This window comes from Typopeltis vanoorti, chromosome 11 (genome assembly GCF_054136105.1).
Source record: "Typopeltis vanoorti isolate ZY-2024b chromosome 11, IOZ_Tvanoo_1.0, whole genome shotgun sequence".
NCBI classification, from domain to species: Eukaryota; Metazoa; Arthropoda; class Arachnida; order Uropygi; family Thelyphonidae; genus Typopeltis; species Typopeltis vanoorti.
This window is the reverse complement of record NC_143559.1, coordinates 71,615,376-71,636,250: the sequence shown is the minus strand read 5'-3', so window position 1 is coordinate 71,636,250 and position 20,875 is coordinate 71,615,376. Positions and strand designations below refer to the sequence as shown.

At 36.6% G+C, this 20,875-nt stretch overlaps 2 protein-coding genes across 2 annotated transcripts in view; one reads left to right on the top strand and one right to left on the bottom strand.

Annotated features, from left to right (window-relative positions):
- NC2alpha (negative cofactor 2 alpha) overlaps positions 1-13,549 on the bottom strand; it is a 162,684-nt gene extending 149,135 nt beyond the window's left edge. Inside the window, exon 1 of the mRNA XM_090400574.1 lies at positions 13,253-13,549. Coding sequence (XP_090256700.1) covers positions 13,253-13,294 — 42 coding nt within the window. The 5' untranslated portion in view covers positions 13,295-13,549. The remainder of the gene's footprint in view (positions 1-13,252) is intronic.
- A 104-nt stretch (positions 13,550-13,653) lies between these two features.
- Positions 13,654-20,875, top strand: part of LOC150101720 (CB1 cannabinoid receptor-interacting protein 1-like) — an 80,033-nt gene continuing 72,811 nt past the window's right edge. Inside the window, exon 1 of the mRNA XM_090400669.1 lies at positions 13,654-13,824. Within this exon, the coding sequence (XP_090256795.1) occupies positions 13,747-13,824 (78 nt within the window). The 5' untranslated portion in view covers positions 13,654-13,746. The remainder of the gene's footprint in view (positions 13,825-20,875) is intronic.

Below are 20,875 nucleotides of genomic sequence, written 5' to 3'. Positions count from 1 at the left end.
ATATCGAAATTATTGAACGAGCACTTTATCAGCATATATCATACTGATGTAAATGATGCCGTGCAATATATAGAAGAAAGGCAAGTATCAGGAGAATTGGAAGTGAAAGAATCAGAGATGTATCATATATTGGTTGGGTTAGATATTAATCAGGAAGTGGGAATGGATGACATATTACTACATATTCTTAAGAAATGTGCACCACAATTGGCAATACCCTTGACCTGGTTATTTAATTAATGTCTTGCATTGGGTATGGTTCCTAAGGAGTTGAAAGAAGGCAAAAAATAGTACCACTTCGCAAGCATGGTTCTATAACAAAAGTCTCCAAACATAGATCAATCCATATAATTGCAGTTGTGGTAAAAGTGTTGGAGAGATTGGTAAGGAATAGAATAGAGGATTGGATTGATAGACATAGCATTCTTTATGATGGTTACCATGGATTGGTAAAGGGAACGTCCTGTCTTAGCAATTTACTTGCATTTTATGATAAGGTAACAAGTGTGTTGGATATGGGAGAATCATATACAGTAAAATTCTTGGACTTTGCAGAAGCATTTGAAAGATTACCACATGATAAGTTAGCGTACAAGCTAATTAATCCAGTGGATGGGAGTAGATAGTATACTGGTTAGACGGATCAGAGATTCTCTGTCTGAACGATATCAGTAGGTTGTGTATGATGGAGCAGTGTCTCAAAAAAGGAGGGTAACCAGTGGCATTCCCCAGGGTTCTATTCTTGCGACCCTGCTGTTTAACTTGTTTGTATCTTCAGTTGTTTGCTGATGATGCAAAGTTCGGAAGGATTATAAGTAGCACTGCTGATGTTAATTCCCTTCAGGAAGAATTGAATAGACAAAGGAGTAGGGTTGCAGCTTTAATATCAATAAGTGCAGGGTGTTGCATTTTGGAGTACAGAAAAATAAGGCTGTGTACTATGATGATGATACAGTACTGCCGGAAGTGGATGAGATTAGAGATTTGGGAGTGATGGTTGACAGTAGACTGAAATTTGGAGAGCATATTGCTAGTGTTGCACATCATAGTGCCGTTATGAGAAGTACTCTAACATGCAAGGATAAGGAAGTGGTTGTGCCACTGTATAAGGTATTGGTCAGACCACACTTGGACTATTGTGTTCAAATCTGATCACCTGGTTTTCATTGTGATGTGGAGACATTGGAGAGGGTCCAGAGGTGAGTGACTAAGACAATGTCAGGACTCTAGAATGCTGGCTATGGAGAGAGGCTGAAGAAATGTGGATTACAGAGTTTGATGAATAGAGGAGGAGAGATGATATGATAGAGACATTTAAGTTAGTGAGAGGATTTTATCAGATTAATCCAGAGGGGGATTATAAAAAGAATAGAAAGTGAGAGGGAAAGAACCAGAGGTCATCCCTGGAAGTTATGTAAAGGTGTAGTGAAGAGGGGTGTAAGGAGTAGATTTTTTACAAGGAGAATTGTCAGTGAATGCAACTTATCACCAGAACGTGATGTTAATGCAAGGAGTGTTAAGGATTTTAAGATTCTATATGATAAATATGTTATCAGTTGAATGAACCTCCCACGATGAGGCTGATGACTCCATGGAGCATGTAATAATAATAATATCTTCATTTTTTATATGATTCTGCCACTGATTCACTCCCCTAATTTTTCTCAGAATCCTCATATTTGTGGTCTCTAGTCTTTGATGAAGTGCTTTATTTCTAACCCATCTCTCACATCCATAACTTAAAACTGGTTTGAACACTGACTTGTATACTGCTAATTTAGTATTTTGGCTCATTCCTCTATTATTCCACATAGATTTATTTAGCTTGCTACCCACCATAACAGCTTTCCTTATTCTGTTGTCTATTTCCAGATTTAACTTGCCATCTTCACTAAAAACTGTGTATAAATAGCTGTAATATTTTACTTATTCTATAGTATCTCCATTCAGAATGCAGATTAAATGGCTCTGCATTCTGAATGCAGATCAGAATGTCTTGTTAGAGTTGTTATTCAATTTAGTTAGAGAATGCTAAAGATTTGCACTAGAGGTGTTTATGAGTTCATCATCATCATCTGCATAAAGCAAAGAGCTAAGTTTTACATCTCCAATTCTAATATCATGTCTAATGTAATTTTCTTTCATAATTTGATCCATATAGATGATGAATAAGAGTGGAGATAATGTGCATTAAGCCAACTTCCTGAATTATCTTCAATTCTAACTGCTGACTGACAACGTAAATATAGACTATGTACTGTTCTGTATAATGTTCCATTCACCCCATATAATTGAAGTGTTTTAAAAAGCTTTTGTCTATGCACCTTGTCATATACCTTTTTCAGATCTACAAAACTTAAGTACAGATCCTTGTTATATTCCCATGATTTCTCAGCTATTTGTCTTAAAGTAAAAATCTGATCTTGACAACCTCTATTTGGCCTAAACCCAGTTTGTTCTTTTCCAAGATTCTCTTCCACAGTCTTTCTCAGCCTCTTTTCCAGTATGTTTGCATAAATCTTATATGGAACAGTTAGTAGAGAAATTCCTTTGTAATTCTCACATTCAGCTTTATTCCCTTTTTATATAGATGAGTACCATGAGAGTGCTGCTCCAATCATCAGGAATTCAACCTACTAAAAAGGCCCTCTATATGATGCAGTGTAGCCACTGCAAAACTTTTATACCTCCATACTTATGCATTTCTGGTCGAACATCATATACTCCAACTGTCTTTACACAGTTTAAGTTTCTGATGACTTTTTCTACCTCAAGTATTGATATGAGCTCCACTTTGCATTCCTCTTGAAAATTTTCTAGTATGGTTCTGTCAATGTTTTTAACAGGCATTCAAAGTAATTACTCCAGATATGCTGAATATTCTTATCTTCAGTTTCCATGTCACCTCCATCATCTTTGATTGTTTTTACAGTACTCTTTTACAGTATTATACTTTTTACAGTACTCTTTCCTCCATTTCTGAGCTGCTTCTTTAATAGCCTCCAGAACATTTTGCCACCTTCCTGATATTTATTTTCTATATTCTTACCTACTAAAAAGGGTAGGTTTACATCCTGGCTCTCCAGCGCGGAAGACAAGCATCTCTGATGTGCATACTTGTCCTGGAGCAAATTGTGGTACAGACCATCAGCTAGTAAGAGTCAAAGTAAGACTAAGACTCCGAAAACTTCCAGGTCAGGCACATCTCACTAGATTGGATGTTAGAGTAATTCCTAGTGGATTCACAGAAGAAACATCAACTTGGTTGGATGATTTTTTGGAGACCGATGAGGAGAACTCACCAGAAATGCTTTGGGAAGGAGTCAAGGTGATAATACAGGATACAGCGAAGAAGCATTTGGCCCAATAAGAAGACCAAGAGATCCATGGATATCAGATTCAACATAGGAACTAATCAAAAGAAGGTGGTTGGAAAAACAAAAAGACACAGGGACTGAAGAATACAAGAGATTACATAGAGAAGTCAGAAGAGCCATCAAGCTGGACAAGGAAAAGTTCTATAGTAATAAATGTGAAGAAATCGAGTTCCAGATGAGAAGGCACAATTATAAAGGATGTTTTATTTAGTTTGTGACTTAAAGCACAAGTTTAAGCCTAAATTGTATGTCATCAAAGACAGGAATGGACCACTACTAACAGAAGAATTGAAAATCAAAAACAGATGGAAAGAATACTGTGAGGAACTGTACAGCAGAGTGGATAAAGAAAATGTGGAGCCCTCTCACCAGGAAAATTTTGATTTCGAACCTCCTCCTCTACTTAGGCATGAAGTTGAAAGAGCAGTTAAGCAGCTTAACAGCAATAAGCCAATGACCTACTTCAGTTGACCTCCAACCCAATATACAGTTTTGCAGATGACAGCACATTGCACTCCTCCCTTTCATTTGGTAAACTTACCCTACACAACTCACTTCAACCCAGAAAACATCAACCACAACTTCCATTAACGCAGACCTCCAAAACATCCTCTGATGGGGGCTCAGATAACCTCGTCAACTTAAGCACCAGTAAAACCCAGTTCTGTCTTATTTCTTCCCACAAAAAAGAACCATTTTCCCCCAGTATTATTTTTAATAACACTCAAATCCCCAGACAAGATGAAATTTCTCTTCTCGGAATTACCATGACATCAGGCCTCTCCTGGCGTCAACACATCACAACCATTGCATCCTCAGCTTCCAAAAAACTAGACTTTATCTTTCGCTCAAGACGTTACTTCACTTCAAAACAGCTGTTAACCTTATACAAATCGCAAATCTGCCCAGCTATCGAATACTGTTCTCCCATTTGGAGTGGCGCTCCTAAAAGCTCCCTCAAAATGCTTGACTCAATACAGAGGAGAGCAATTAGACTGATAAATGATCCATCTCTTACTGACTCACTTCCCCTACTTTCACATAGATGTTTAGTCTCTGCAATTTGTATATTCTACAAATATTTTCATGGAAAATGCTCATATGAAACAACATCAATAATTCCCCCACAATGTACTAAACCCACTGGAACACGTACAGCCACCTCCAAATATACCTTCACAGTACACCTTGAAACCCACAGAACAAGTTTCTTTTCCTCCTCCTTCATCACTGCTACTGCTGTACTGTGAAACAGTCTTCCCCCTGAGGTATTTCCCAAGAAATACAATATACAGGCTTTCAAATCGAATGTTAACAAGTTCCTCCTTTCTCATCCCACTACCCATATACGGGCCCAACATTAAAAAATAAATAAAAATAAAAATAAAAAAATAAGGCCCCAGGTGCTGATGAAATTCCAGAGAGTTAATTAAAGCCACAGGGATAAGAGTGTTTCATAGGTTGATTACAAGAATATGGAAGACAGGACCATGGCCTAGAGCAGGGTTTCTCAAACTGTGTTCCACGAGAAGTTCTGAAATTTGTCATTTTAGTTTTCTAAGCATTTTTCATGAATAAATATTTTATAGTAAAAATATTCTGAGGAGAATAATATTCGTGAATATGTCGAAAAGTTCAGACCCAGGACACCTAATAACATCTGTGTATCGTTAATTTTCATACATCAAAACATTTCAACATTTGGGAAAGGGAATAACGTTGTTTATGATATGTCATAAAAATTACTTGCAAGCCCATTACAACAATTGGTGTCATATCATCTGTTCTCAAAACTGAAGGAAATAACATGTGTTGCAAATGTCAGTGACCAAGTAGCATATTTTTGAACATGGAAGTATTCATGAATCATTGTTAATTTTCACACATTGAAATCTTTCAACAATTGGGAAAGAGAATACCGCCGTTTATGAACGATCATAAAAATTGCCTGCAAGCCGATTACAACAATGGGTGGCGTGTTCTCAAAACTGAATGAAATAACATCTGCTTTGCAAATATCAGTGACCAATCAGCAAGGAAGTATAAAGAAAATTTTTCCACTGAAATTGAAGATCAAGGTAGTCTGTATCCCATGGATACAGACTACCCATGGATTCTTGTTTAAAGACAGGGAGGAGCAAGTACTTCTGCTGACACATCTATTTGTATGATTGGAGAAGATATGGAATTGCAAACTATGGTTTCTTCAAACGCTAATATTAAAGAACAAGAGTCATCTAAGAACAGACCAAAACGGAAGTACCATGAAAGTTATTTAAATTATAGATTTACGTGTATTGGCAATAAACATGCTCCTGATGTTTTGTGTAATAAAATAATAGTAAACAGTTCTTTGGCTCCAGCTAAATTTTGTAGGCACTTCGAAACGAAACACACTGATTACAAAGGAAAAGATATACATTTTTTTAAGAGACGATGTCACCCGCTAGAAAAATCTAAACTTTAAATGGCTACAATTGCTACAACTGAAAATGCAACAGAGGCGTCTTTTCGTGCGAGTTACCGCATTGCATTTTATGGTGAAGCTCATACAATTGGTGAGACGCTCATAAGCCTTGTGTGAAAGACACTATATCATGCATGTTAAACGAGCAGGTTGCTAAAAAAATAGATGCAGTACAATTATCAAATAATACTGTTTCACGCCACATCAAAGATCTTTCTGCTGACATAGAAAAAGAGCTAATTCATCGACTTGGACTGCAGTGAATATTGCAAATGGATGAATCTACAGATGTCGCAGGACTCGCTGTATTACTAGTGTTTGTTCGTTACACATTTGATAAAAGTACTGAAGAAGATTTACTCATGTGCGAATATCTACAAGAAAAAACTACCGGAGAAGATATATTCAACTATATTAATAATTATATTACAAAATAGGAAATCAGTCGGGAGAAGTGTATTGATATTTGTACAGATGGTGCTCAAGCAATGGTAGGAAAGATGAAGAGAGTTTGTAACACGTATCCTGCAAGTAGCTATAAGAGCCACCAAAAGTCATTGTGTTTTGCATAAACAAGCACTAGTAACAAAAAAAATTCCTACATATTTAAAAACTATTTTGGATGAAGCCATAAAAATGATCAACTATGTAAAATCTCAACCACTTCAATCCAGATTATTTAAAATTTTGTGCATTGAAATGGGTAGTGCACATAACGCACTTTTATTACATACTGAAGTGAGATGGCTATCCAGAGGAAAAGCATTATTGAGGCTTTTTGAACTTCGTAGTGAGTTAATGGTCTTCTTGATGTCACATAATTTAGGACAAAATTTTATTGAATTATTAAGAAATTCTTCATGGTTGATGAGTCTTGCGTATCTGGTAGATATTTTTACAAAGTGCAATGAAATTAACTTATCATTACAAGGAAAGAATATTACAATTTTTAATACAAGAGATAAAATTGCATCTTTTGATAGGAAGTTGCAATTCTGGATTTCTACAGTTGAACAGATTAATTTTGATTGTTTTCCCACCTTGCATGAATTTTTGACTGAAATAAATTCTAAAGTAAATGAAGAAGTATCTAACATAATTTTAGAACACAGCTAAGCCAGCAGGCTTCAGCACAAGTGACTATGAAAATCTAATTGACTTAATTAGTGACTCTGATTTAAAACAAAAACACAAGGAACTGCCAATAAATGATTTCTGGACAAATCGGTCAAAACTAGCTATTTTTGTTTTACTTCCTTTTACAATGACATATTTATGCAAGGCAGGATTTATGAAAGTCCAGGAACAGATTCGACACTACACCAAATATGAGAATTCAACTTTCTAATATTGTGCCTGATATCAAAAGAATTTGTAATTCAAAGACCCAAAAACTTCAGAGTCATTAAGAACTTAATTTGCAATATACGTTTTACTATTTTTATGTGTTTTGTTTTTACTAATTAACATTTGACAATAAATGATTATTTTTTCTTAACGCTTAGATTTACTCATTTATTTTATTTATATTTAACCTACAAAACCAGCACACAGGAGAAAAAGTCTGCATTCACTCATAAGTACTTATAATAATATTATAAATTTTTGGTGATCAGAATGGGATACGTCAATGAAAATCAGCACAAATTAATTTAATAATGGTTTAATTGATGTTTAATTAATCATTAATTAATAATTAATTATCAATAATTAATTGACAATTATTGATTAACAATAAAATAAGCTAAATTACCAATTAATTATTAATTAATACATTACAAAATAACCAAGGTGTTCCGTGAACATTTCAGGATTTGTGAAGTGTTCCGTCATAGAAAAAGTTTGAGAAACCCTGGCCTAGAGACTGGAAGAAGTCAGTTTTCATACCACTACATAAGAAAGGTGATATGAAGGTGTGTGAGAATTATAGAACTATTAGTTTGATATCTCATGCAAGCAAAATTTTATTGAAGATCATGCTAAATATAATTGAGGCAAAAGTTGAGGCAGAGATGCCCGAGGAACAAGCAGGTTTTAGGCAAGGTAAGGGCACCAGAGATCAGATTCTTTGCCTTAGACAGATCATAGAAAAATATAAAGAATTCAGACTCCCTCTTGTAATGTGTTTCTTAGACTACTCTAAAGCCGTTGACTGTCTTGAGCATGTGAGAAACCCTGTTTGAGAAACCCTGGCCTAGAGACTGGAAGAAGTCAGTTTTCATACCACTACATAAGAAAGGTGATATGAAGGTGTGTGAGAATTATAGAACTATTAGTTTGATATCTCATGCAAGCAAAATTTTATTGAAGATCATGCTAAATATAATTGAGGCAAAAGTTGAGGCTGAGATGCCCGAGGAACAAGCAGGTTTTAGGCAAGGTAAGGGCACCAGAGATCAGATTCTTTGCCTTAGACAGATCATAGAAAAATATAAAGAATTCAGACTCCCTCTTGTAATGTGTTTCTTAGACTACTCTAAAGCCTTTGACTGTCTTGAGCATGTGAAACTGTGGGAAGTAATGAAAAGAATGGGCTTTCCTCAACGCACTATCAGGTTGATAGCCAACTTGTATAAAGAGCAAGAAGTCACAATAAGAACAGGTGTTGGACTAACTGACTGGCTTCAAGTTGGAAAAGGAGTTAGGCAAGGATGTTTACTTTCTCCTCACCGGTTTAGTATATATGCGGAGGACATCATGCATGAAGCATTGGACAGGAATTAGGATAGGAGATAGATTGATCAGTAATCTGAGGTATGCTGATGATACAGTACTCCTTTGTAATGACATGGAAGAACTAGGACTAATTCTTGACAAAGTTAACAAGATCAGTAATAAGAGAGGATTTCAACTCAATCCTAGAAAGACAAAGATTATGGTTCTCAAAGGAAATACAAACAGAGTGCCTTAATGGAGAAAGAATTGAGGATGTCAGCAAGTTTGAGTACCTGGGATCCATTATTAATGTGAAGAATTGCTGTTCAGAAGACATCAGAAAAAGTTAGGAATGGCTAAAACAACAATCAGAGACCTGTCTAAAATCTGGAAGGATGGATCTATCTCCATGGGAACAAAGTTGAGGCTTCTGGATGCAGTTGTTTTTCCAACACCGACTTATGGATGTGAGACTTGGAACCTAAAAAAGTCAGATAAGAAACAGATATCTGCTTTTGAGATGTGGTGTTACAGAAGGCTGCTGAGGATATCATATACTGAAAGGCTTACAAATGAATGGGTGTTAGAAAAGATCAGTAGAACTTTAAGGCTCCTTAAGGATATTGACAGAAGAAAGTTAAAATATTTTGGACACATAGAAAGGATGGAAGGGGGACTTCTCAGATAGAAGGTAAAGTTCATGGAAAAAGAGGCAGGGGTAGACCATCAATGAGCTGGATGGATGTTGTGTGTGAAGTGACTTGCTGTTCAGAAGACTTGACGTCTTCTGAATAGCAAGTCACTTCAAGGAAAAAGGTTAGGAATGGCTAAAACAACAGTCAGAGAGACTGTTACTTCGGAGAATTGAGGCCACCAGAAAAGCAAACAACAGGATTACATGGCGAGGCCTGGTGTGGCATATCACTGAGCATCGGGGTGATCATACGGCATCTGTAGATGCCCAGTGAACATAGATAGATAGATATTCTTACCAAAGTATTCCCATGACTTTACTTTAGCTACTTTTACACATAGCTTAGCTCTCTTACATTTTTCGCTGTATTCTTTTAGGGTATCTGCCTACTTATTTGCTAGAAATTTTTGGTATGCTTTCTTCTTTTCCAGGACTGTTTCTTAAACTTCTTGTGACCACCATGGTGTTCTTATTTTTTTTTCCTTGCAGACAACTTCACTACATATCTCCCTAGCTGAATCAATCAAGTTTTCTGCAGAATTTGCCATTGAGACTCCAAGGTTTAGTTCTTGTTTTCAATTTGTTTCATTTTTTCTTCGATAATGTTTGTATAGTTCAGTCTGCAATTCACTTGTAAAAGCTGCTTAATTTTAGTTCTTTTTAAAACTTTCTCACATACCATTCTTTTCAGTGTGATATCCATTTTTATCTTGCTTAGTACTAAGTAATGGTCACTTTCAATTTCTCTCTTGTATCTTGAACAAGCATGACGATAGCACTCTCAACAATGACGTGGTCAATGAGGCTTTTCTTATTTCTCGTATCTTCTCTCCATGTGAACTTGTGCACATCTTTATGTTGAAAAATAGTGTTAGTAATGACTAGTCCATGCCCTGAGCAGAAGTCCAATAAATAATATTATTATTAGCTGTGCCCTTTTTTACAGATTTTCCCAAAATGTTCCTATACATCTGGTGGGATTCATTTACTACTCTGCTGTTCAGATTTCCAGCATCACTTTTTTCCCTTTTCTTTATGCCAGCTGCCTGTTTTAATGACTCAAAAAACTTCCTCCACTTCTTCTTCTTCTTTAGAAGACCCTGCTGTGAGACAATAGGCACAAATCAGTTTCGTTGTCAATTTCCCCATTTTGAAATTTGCCAAGATAACTCTACTTGACACTGCCTTCCAATCAAGAAATTTATCTTCTTGTTTAGTGTCGAATGCTATCACTACTCCTTCCTTTCCTTGATCATTATTGCCTGAAAATAAACCTATACTTATTATTTAGTAAGATCTCACCTGTTTTTATTATCTTTGTTTCAGTAATGCCATTGTGTCCATCTGATACATTTCCAATTCTTCTGCAAGTTCAATTTCTTTTCCATTAATACACTTTATGTTGTTAGTTCCTATCTTCAGTTCTGATGTTGGGTTCATTGGCGCACCCAGGGAGGGGGAGTCAAGGGGACCTGCCCCCCCCCCCCCCCAAAAAATGAAAAAGGAAAAAACACTGGAAAAATTTCCAAAAATCTTTTCCTAATTAAAATTCATTTTTTTTTTAAATTTATGTTGTGTTGTGTCTTCTATTTCTATGCTACTTATGAATTAGAGGTCACATAAGGTGGGAATAAATACCCTATAGTGCTCAGAAATCCTGGCTGCTGTGAACGCAAGGCGAACGAAGTAGTGCTTGCTACTTCGTTTGCGCAAGCCAGGCCAAAGGAGATCATGAAGATCATGAATTGGCGATCACTGCAGATGCTCAGTCATAGGTCATATGCAATGCGTAGTGTGTATTCTCAAATCGTCTACTCAACTCGCCCCCAAAGATTAAATCTTGAGTGCCCCCCGCACCACACCCAAGATTAAATCTTGAGTGCTGCCCCCCTCCAAGATTAAATCTTGAGTGTGCCACTGGTTGGGTTTATTCTTCTTCTTCTTCTACTTCTTCTAGATGTTGATTTGGAGCCTGTTCCAGTAGATGACTTTTCACTGTTTGCCCTGGTTCTCTGATGAAAACATCTGGAGTGTTGTTTAACAGGGCAATGCCCCAGCCAGCATGAAATTTCCTCATGTTGTACTATCATATGAATTTGTGGTTTAAACCAATAGAGTACAATTTGGGTTAAGTCCCAAATTGCCAGCCTATCCCTTGTTCGCTCATTACCTAGTAGATACCTACTAACAGGGCACACCACACGAAGGTGAGGATTGGACATTAGGTCAGAAACCCCAGTCGGTTCTCTTAATTTCTGAAAGGCAATGTGGAGATCTCCTCCCAGTTATTTGACTTTGATCCTTTAGCAACCCTTATATGTTCTTTTTTTTGTATTTTTATTCATCACTGGGAAGCAGAGATAAAGTTATTATACAAGGCCTTGATACAGTCCTACCTGGACTATAATGCACAGAACTGGTCAATGTTTTTTGGGTATGTGGAAGAAGTGGAGAGAATACAGAGATGAGTGACTGAGATAGTGACCCCTCTTATACTATTCCAAACACCGGATCATCTCATAAGTAATATTCTATAGACCTGTCAAGGTCTATGGAATGTTTTCCTTAGGAGGACAGATTGATCTTCAATCTGTCTTTCAAACAATTTCTGTAATTGCTAGTTATAGAAATTGTTTGATAGTCAGAAAATGAGGGGATATGATAGAGAGAAATTACATAAAGAGTTTTATAAGAGTGATACAAAGGAAATTTTTTAGTGCATGACTATTGTGAGAACTAGATCACCCAAGAAATCGAATACAACCGCAGTTAGAGAGAGTGTGAGAACAAGATTTTTTGCTTGGAAATTAGTTAACTAGTTGAAAATGTCAGCAGAGTCGGTTGTCATTGCATTGTTGATGAATAAGTTCAAAGCAAAGTATGACAGTATAAATTGATTTGTGCAAATGATTTTTAGCATCATTGTGTGTGTTGTGTGCTGTTGAAGGATCAAGTACGGCAGATGGTAAGTTGGGTGGAGTGGACACTTCCTGGAACTCTCAGGAAGTGTCATGTAATAATAATAATAATAATTTCAGTGCTTGGAGAAATGTCAGTGGGCCTGTCACAATGAGTCTAAAGACTCAATGAAGGTATCCACATAATAATAATAGTCTAAAATTTCTCTCTAGTTTACTAATTACTATTATATTATTTATATGATATAGTATTAAAAGCAATGGGAATAATAGCAAACAAATTATCACACATTATCTTCTAATTATTACTGTATTCTGAATTAAGAATATCACACACACTACTGTAACAAGTAGTGTGTGTGTGTTGAGTGATATTCTTTGATAATCTATCATTATATAAACATAAGTTATATATAATGATAGAAACCAAATAATATAACAGAAAATTTGATTATACCTATACAGCTGGTTGCATATTCTTATTATCAAAAACATTTACTTATCCGTCATTTTGTGAGTTATTTCAATAAACAAATAAGATTCAAAAAAATATTGATTGATAAAAAATTTAATCACATTAATCCTAACAAAAATCGAAGTCACTAATTTAATTTCCAGAACTAAGTTCACTGCATAAAAACATTTTTTAGCTCATGCTTCACACTGATGTATTGTTAATGGAGGATATTTTATTATTATTATTATTTATGGATCATATAATAACACAACACGGATTAGTGTATGGATTCCATGTTGATTCCCGCGTAATAATAATTTTTGTAAGCATATCGAGGGTGCTGAAATGAAGAAAAATAAACTCACTAATTAGAAAGGGGGGATACATTTTTCTGTCATACTGTTTACGTTAAGTGCAATGCAGTGAAAGTTCTCAGCACTTCGATAGTGAACATGATTGACGGTAAGTTACTAAAGAAAATATTTGCTTTAGCTATAATAGGCTGCTTTCGCGACAAGCATCTTTTGCTCAATTATTATATAAACGGTATGCATCCGTTAACATTTTATAATGCATCTATTTCCGCCATGAAACATATCGAAACCGAGAAATTCAGAAATGTATACCGTTATAAGATTTATAAATTATGCTAATAACACTCCAAGATCAGTTTTAATTACTCACCGGAGGAAATCGTGCATTGTACTTCTTTTTTTTGCTTGGCATTATAATTTCTTAGCAAAACGCTACTTTTCACGTAATTACAAGTATGATTACAGCAAGTGTATGTATATGTATATTTTACTGTAATGCATTACAATCTTCAGTATATGTGTATATATAAATAAAACGCACAAACAGAACAATTAATAGCACCCTTCTTTCTTAAGAAACAGTCCATAAATCGAAGAGAAAAAAAAAACTTATTTAAAAAAATACTTTATTTCGCTTTTTACTTTTGACACACCAACCAAGAAAACAACCAACATCAAAAGTATTTCTGAGACTACCAGCACCCTCTTGTGGATACGCTACAAGAGGTCTTATCTGATACTCCTACTTTCATATGTCTTACAGGTGAAATTTAGAGATGTTTAACTCCGTTTTTTGATAACTAAATTAAAAAAATATTCAGTTTTTCTTCTCGTTTCTTTTGGCATTCCATTTTTATCCATATTATGGATGATTTAAATGCCCCTTTCATATTGACAATTGGAATTAAATGTAAATCGGAGCATGAAGAAGTATACTATAAGGTTTGTTACTAGTGATTTCTTATGCGAAAAAAAAAAAGTATTTTTTGTAATTATTTGGATTTTTTTTAAAAAAAATAGTAAAATTCTCCGCAGGTGAAATTGATTTTGCTTCTTAAGTCGTTCAGTTCCATGTTCTTTTCGTACATGTGATGATACTTAAATGTTATGTTTATTATAATGCTGACTTAATTCCTACTTGTAGAATGGGCGGAAGCGACACTTCACTTATTAGAGATTACTTTATTATTTTAAATGTGTTTTATTATGTTCATTATTCTGTAAAATATTCCATGAAATGATGGAAAAGATTCTATCAAATTCAGTTAAGTCAAATTTATACATAGCAGACCAGCGTTACTGGTCTGCTATGCATAACTTATTAATTAAATCATCTGGAGGGAAGAAGGAAAAACGGGACAGCAACTGAAGAACACTGCCAAGTGGAAAACACAGTTATGCAGAAATGAAACATAAAAAACAATCAGTAATTTGTTTTACACTCTAGTTTTTATTAACAACAAAAAAGCAGTTGAAAGAATATGTTTGTTTGCCTTTTACATCAACATACATTTGGTCGATTGGTAGAGCCTCTGCTACTAATGGCTCGCAAAAAGTTAAGCAAGTTTTAGCGCGGTTAATAGTTGGAAGGGGTAATTTCATTCAATGCTGTTGGCACACTCTCCCTCGATGAGTCTTTGGGCTCCCTAGAGGTGTCACATAATAATTATTATTATTCATTTCGCAGGCATAAAAACTTATGATGCAATAGTTTATAAAGAAATAGTTGCATCAGTAACATTTTTATTTGTGCTCTTTATTATTATTATTATTATTAAATAGCCATTCCATGGAGTCCAGTAATATGGCACAGAGATCCATATCTCATTTTTATGTACATAAATAATATAGGAAATAACATCTCCAGTAATATGGCACAGAGATCCATATCTCTCTCTCTGCCATATGCATAAATCATATAGGAAATAACCTGAAAGTAAATATTCAGTTGTTTGCTGATGATGCAAAATTAGGTAGAGGAATAGTGAATCAAAATGATGTGGAGAGGGTGTAGGATGATTTAAATAGGTTTTCAGTATGGACAAAAGATAATGGATGTCATTTTAATGTGGAGAAATGTAAAGTTATACATTTTGGGATAAATAGATTACAAGCTGTGTATCACATTGATGGAACTATACTCCAGAAAATTGATGAAGCTAGGGATTTAGGGGTAGCAGTAAAAAGAGTTGAAGTTTGGAGGACATATTGCTAGGGTAGCTCATAAGATTACCTAGCTATTGAATAATTCTCTACTTGTTAGTGTATTCTTTAATAGCTAAGTAATCTAAGGAAGCTCTTATTCCTCTTTATAAGGCTTTGATACACCCACATCTGGATTACTGTGCTCAGGTCTGGTCTCCTGGGTTTCTTGGGGATGAGAAAGTGGTGGAGAGGATCAGAGGCGAGAAACCAAAGATAGTGAGTGGTCTGTGGAACATTCCCAATGAGGATAGTTTGAGGGTGTGTGTGGGGCTGCAGAAGTTGGTTGATAGGCAAAACAGAGGATATATGATAGAAACATTTAAGTTGATTAAGGAATTTCATAGGCTTGATGCAGGGGAAATGTTTCAGCACTTAGCTAGAGGGGAGACAGAACAAGAGGTCATCCCTGGAAGTTGAGTTAAAGTGTGGTTAGAAGCGGTGTGAGGACTAGATTTTTCACTTCGAGAATTGCAAATGAATGGAATGGGTTGCCAGAGTCGGTTGTTAGCATTTTGTCTCCTAATGGGTTCAAGGAGAGGTATGATAGATTGTGTGGATAAATTGGGTCTCCCGGATAGCTGCTTTTGAGATGTGGTGTTACAGAAGGCAAGGATATCATATACAGAAAGCTGGACAAATGGATGGGTGCTAGAAAGGATTGGTAGAAGTTTAAGGTTCCTTAAGGATATTAACAGAAAAAAAGCTGAAATACTTTGGGCACATTGAAAGGAATGAAGGAAGACTTCCCAAAACAGTAACAGAAGGCAAAGTTTCTTGGAAAAGAGGAAGTGGTAGACCCTCAACGAGATGGATGATGTGTCTGGAATAACTGATCTTCAGAGTGTTGAAGCCTTCAGAAAAGCATACAACAGGACCACCTGGCAAGGACTGGTGTGGCACATCACTGAGGAACAGAGCGATCATACAACCTCTGATGTTGTTCATTGAATAGTTGAATGGATGGAATCAAATGCCATAAATCGTTCTAACTGTGCTATTTAAATGCAAAAATGTTTCAACATCTATTGATATCTTATCAAAATAGGTAGTGAAAAAATTTACCCTAACATAGTCTCTCAGTCAGAAACCAGAAGTACCCTTAACTGTCTAATATGAAACACTAGGAACTTCATGTTGGAAAATTATATCAGTGTTAAGTGAGATAGAAAACATTGTAATGATTTGAGAGAATAATGGGGGAAAAAGGGGGTGGGGAGTGGATTTTTTTGCTTCTGAGCTTGACCTTCCATGCCATAATATCATATGGCATGGAAGGTCAAGCGGCTAATGAATTATCAGTGCCCTTGACCATGTTGTTTAATCTGAGTCTCAGGTCTGGCTTAGTCCCGAAGGAGTGGAAAGAGGGGAAAATAGTTTCACTGCATAAAGGAGGATCCAAGACTATGGTTGCAAATTACCGACCGATCAGCATATCAGGAGTCGTTGTCAAGGTCTTGGAGAAAGTAGTCAAGGGAAAAATACAGGAATGGATTGATGAAAATGAGATACTGTACAGAGGACAGCATGGCTTTGTGAAGGGTAGATCATGCCTCAGTAACTTGCTCAAGTTTTATAACAAGGTGACGGCTGAACTGGATAAGGGAAATGGGTTTACAGTGATACTGCTGGACCTGGCAAAGGCGTTTGACAGGATACCACATGGAATTCTAATCCGTAAACTACAACATATGGGAATGGATAGCTGGGTGGTTGATGGAGAGATATCAAAGAGTAGTTTATTCAGGAGTAGAGTCCAAAAAACAGCCTGTGACTAGTGGTGTGCCACAGGGTTCTGTTCTTGGACCACTGCTGTTTAATCTGTTCATTAACGATATAGGGAAGGGTCTAAGTGGGACAGTTCATTTGTTCGCTGATGATGCAAAGTTGGGTAGGGCGATAGTGAATGCAGAAGATGTCAAAGTCTTGCAAGATGACTTAGATAGATTGGAGTTCTGGACTAAGGAGAATGGATGTCAATTTAATGTGACAAAATGTAAGGTTATGCATTTTGGAGTGAAAAGATTAGCAGCAGTATACCACATTGGTGGAACTGTACTCCAAGAGATTGATGAGGCCAGGGACTTGGGAGTGTTGGTGGATAGGGAGATGAAGTTTAGGGGGCACATTGCGAAAGTAGCTAAATCAGCTCATCAACTCACTTGGTTGTTGAAAAATACCTTGGCGAGCAGAGAAAAACAAGTTATTGTATCTCTGTACCGAGCCCTGATAAGACCTCATCTCGACTACTGTGCCCAGATTTGGTCACCTCGGTTCCTTCTTGATGGGGAGGAGGTTGAGAGGATCCAGAGGCGAGTGACTAAGATGATAGCAGGTCTATGGAATGAACCATATGAGAACAGGTTGAAGATTTGTGGGTTGCAGAAACTAGTTGATAGGCGGAAAAGGGGAGATATGATTGAGACATTCAAATTGCTAAAAGGATTCTATAGGATTAATTCAGAGGACATTTTTGAGATCAGGACTGGTGGTTGGAGAACTAGGGGGCACCCATGGAAGCTGGGCAAGAGCGTGGTTAGCAGAGGTGTTAGAGCTGGGTTCTTTACTTTTAGAGTGGTAAATGAGTGGAATAAGCTGCCAGAGTCTGTTGTGGGTGCTATGACAGTGAGCGAGTTCAAGGAAAGGTATGATAGATACTGTGAGAATGTTGAACAGCTGTGTGAACATGATGTTTAGGGCCTCCCTCGATGAGTCTAAGGACTCCTGGAGTAGCCCGTGGTAATAATAATAATAATAATATTGTTTTTCGTTAGACTTATCAGTTGGCTGATTAGTTTAGTCAACAAACAATATCATTATTGTATTAGCATTAGTTATTATCATAGTAGTTTATCCCAGATCTGTTTTTAGCCTATCTTACTATAGACACTGTTGATTTATTTCTTTGTAACTTATCGTTTTTTTTTTATAATTTCAAATTATTTTGCTTAAAATTGGCCAGATTTAAAGCATAGTTATTATGACTTCACAAATTTTAGTTACGATCCCAAACACCATATTTCATTAAATTCTATTCAGAAAGAACAGAATAGTTATATGCATGCATAGTCAAAACAAAGCTATTAAGAGCCATTAGAACCTTACTGGAAAAATGAGCTGTTATTTGCCCCCCCCCCTCTATGTCATGAGACTCATCACTGGAGGTCTGCTTGAGATAATACATTCTATTGAACTCATCCATAAACTCATTTACTGTCTGTAAATGAGTTTAAGGAGTTGCCACCCTCTTAGGTAATGTATGCTACTATGCACTTACTGCTATCCACGTAAAAAAAACAACAACTACTACTACTTGTACTCTAAACCTTTATTTGCAAAACTTCTCTGGAAGTTGCAAATTGAGGTGGTGAGTAGGAAGGTGAGAAGTGGTTTTTTTTGCAAAGCAGGTTGTTAGGTCATGGAATTCATCACCTGATAGACTGGTGAGTGTGCGGATGATAAATGATTTTAAGGAGTGGCATTATAGAGTGTGTTGTCCAAGGCAGACCTCCCATGATGAGTCTTGTGACTCCATGGAGGTTCGGAATAATAAATACTCCTCCTTGCCATCACCTATGCAGCTTCCAGTGATAGTTTCTTGTCCTATTTCCTTGTTGTACTATATGAAAAGCTCTGCAGCGTCTGTTTAATAAAACCTCTTAACAGCTTAAAGTATCTTGATTATATCATGACTTTGCTGTCTATCAGACTGTGTAGATGACATCAGGAGGTAATAAGCAGATTCAGAGATGAATGACCAAGCAATCTGTAGAATGCTCCTTATGAGGAGCATAAGGAGCATTCTTTTGCAAGTAAGATTGCAAGTATGCTGAGTTACTGAGTTTAGTTGACAGGCAGAAGAGAGAGAGGACATGATGGAAACTTTTACTAAATGGATTCTGTAAGATTGACACAAAGAAATTTTTCAATACATGACTAGCAGGGAGAGAACAAGGAGTCACCCTTGGAAGTTATGCAAGAGTGTGATTAGTAAGGGGAAAATCTAGTCAGCATGATTGTATTTTTAGGATATTGTTCCCAGCACAGAATCTCTCCAAGATGATTCAAATGTTTCATGCTATTAGCACACAACGAGTGTAAGCTGAATGTTACCAAGTTCAAAGTTATGCATCTAGACTGAAGAGATTATAGACTGAGTACTGACAATGAGTGTGGTGCTGAAATTTAGGGCCTACACATTGTAAAAGAAAGTCATTGAAATGGATATAACTGTGTTGTTTGAGTGAATAATGGATATATTCTTCCTTCTCAGATATAACTACCTAATTCATGGGAATGAGGAGAAGGTTTAGAGATAAGTAAAGATAATACTAAGCCTGTGAATATTCATTAAAAGAGCAGCTGATGGCATATGGACTTCAGTGTTTGCTAAATACCCCCTCACACACAAACGTACATTCATGCAATGTGAGGTAAAAACTGAGGGAGTAAGAGTGTCTCTTTTTGCAAGCATGTAATATCTAGATTTTTCTTGCCAATTAGAATATGTTACCAGGAGATCTGGTTTAGTTGGAATTATAGCCCAACTAAGACTATGAAGCAGGGGCATGCCTGTGTGCAAAACTTTAGTTGGTGCCCTATACACAGTAGTGTCCGGCACCTGTGTGCAAAACTTTAGTTGGCGCCCCATCCCCCCCTCCAATAAAAAAATCACTTTAAAAAAACGTTTTTTTTTTTTAAGTATTTCCTCCTCTTTGGTGCCTGTGTGCATTGCACACATTGCACATATGGCCAGCACGCCCCTGCTATGAAGCAAGTATATTATGTATGTTAACTGTGCATGTTGTGTCAGGAATACGATACTCCATGGAGGGCTGCATGGTTTTTGTGAAGGATAGGTCTTGACTTGTTAATATGCTCACTTTTTAATAATAAAGTGATAACTAAATTGGATAAACAATATGACTATTCAATTATACTGCTAAGTTTTGCAAAGACATTCCACATGGGTACCATGGGGAACTTAGTTACATAAATCAGAGCAAAAGGAGAGGGATATCAAACTGGTGAAATGGACAAGAGGATGTCTGATGAACAAACAGACATCCAAGAGGATATCTGTTTGTGCATCTGGGACTGAATCCAGGAGAACGCAGGTAATTAGTGGTGTACCAGAGGAGTCTCTACTTGGGTTACTGCCTTTAATTTATACATCGGTGTGATAGGAAATGATTCGTTTGTATAATAAATTTAGTTTAATCCTTTATCCAAGTGTAAGCAAACAAAGTTTGTGCCTGAAGTATCTTCGGGACTGAGGCAACTCGTAGTAAAGATGGACCAAGCTCTCATCACTCCTTGTCTCAGTATATCCCATAATGCAAAGCACATCTCCTTGCAGACATGTATAATGCTATGCATTAAGGGAAGGGCCGCTACCCAGACCGATTTCTACCTTTATTGAGGTCTCGTCAGTGGGAGCCAAACTCAGAAGTGGTGATACTAGGCAGAAGCAATGGAGAGGTCATATCTACCTATACGAGTTGCCAAAAGGTAAATATGACCTCTCCATTGCTTCTGCCTTAGTATCACCACCTCTGGGTCTGGCTTCCACTGACGAGACCTCAATAAAGGTTGAAACTGGTCTGAGTCGTGGCCCTTCCCTTAATGCATAACATTATACATGTCTGCAAGGAGATGTGCGTTGCATTGTGGGATATACTGAGACAAGGAGTGATGAGAACTTGGTCCATCCTTTACTATGAGTTGCCTCAGTCCTGAAGATACTTCAGGTGCAAACTTTGTTTGCTTACACTTGAATAAAGGATTAAAC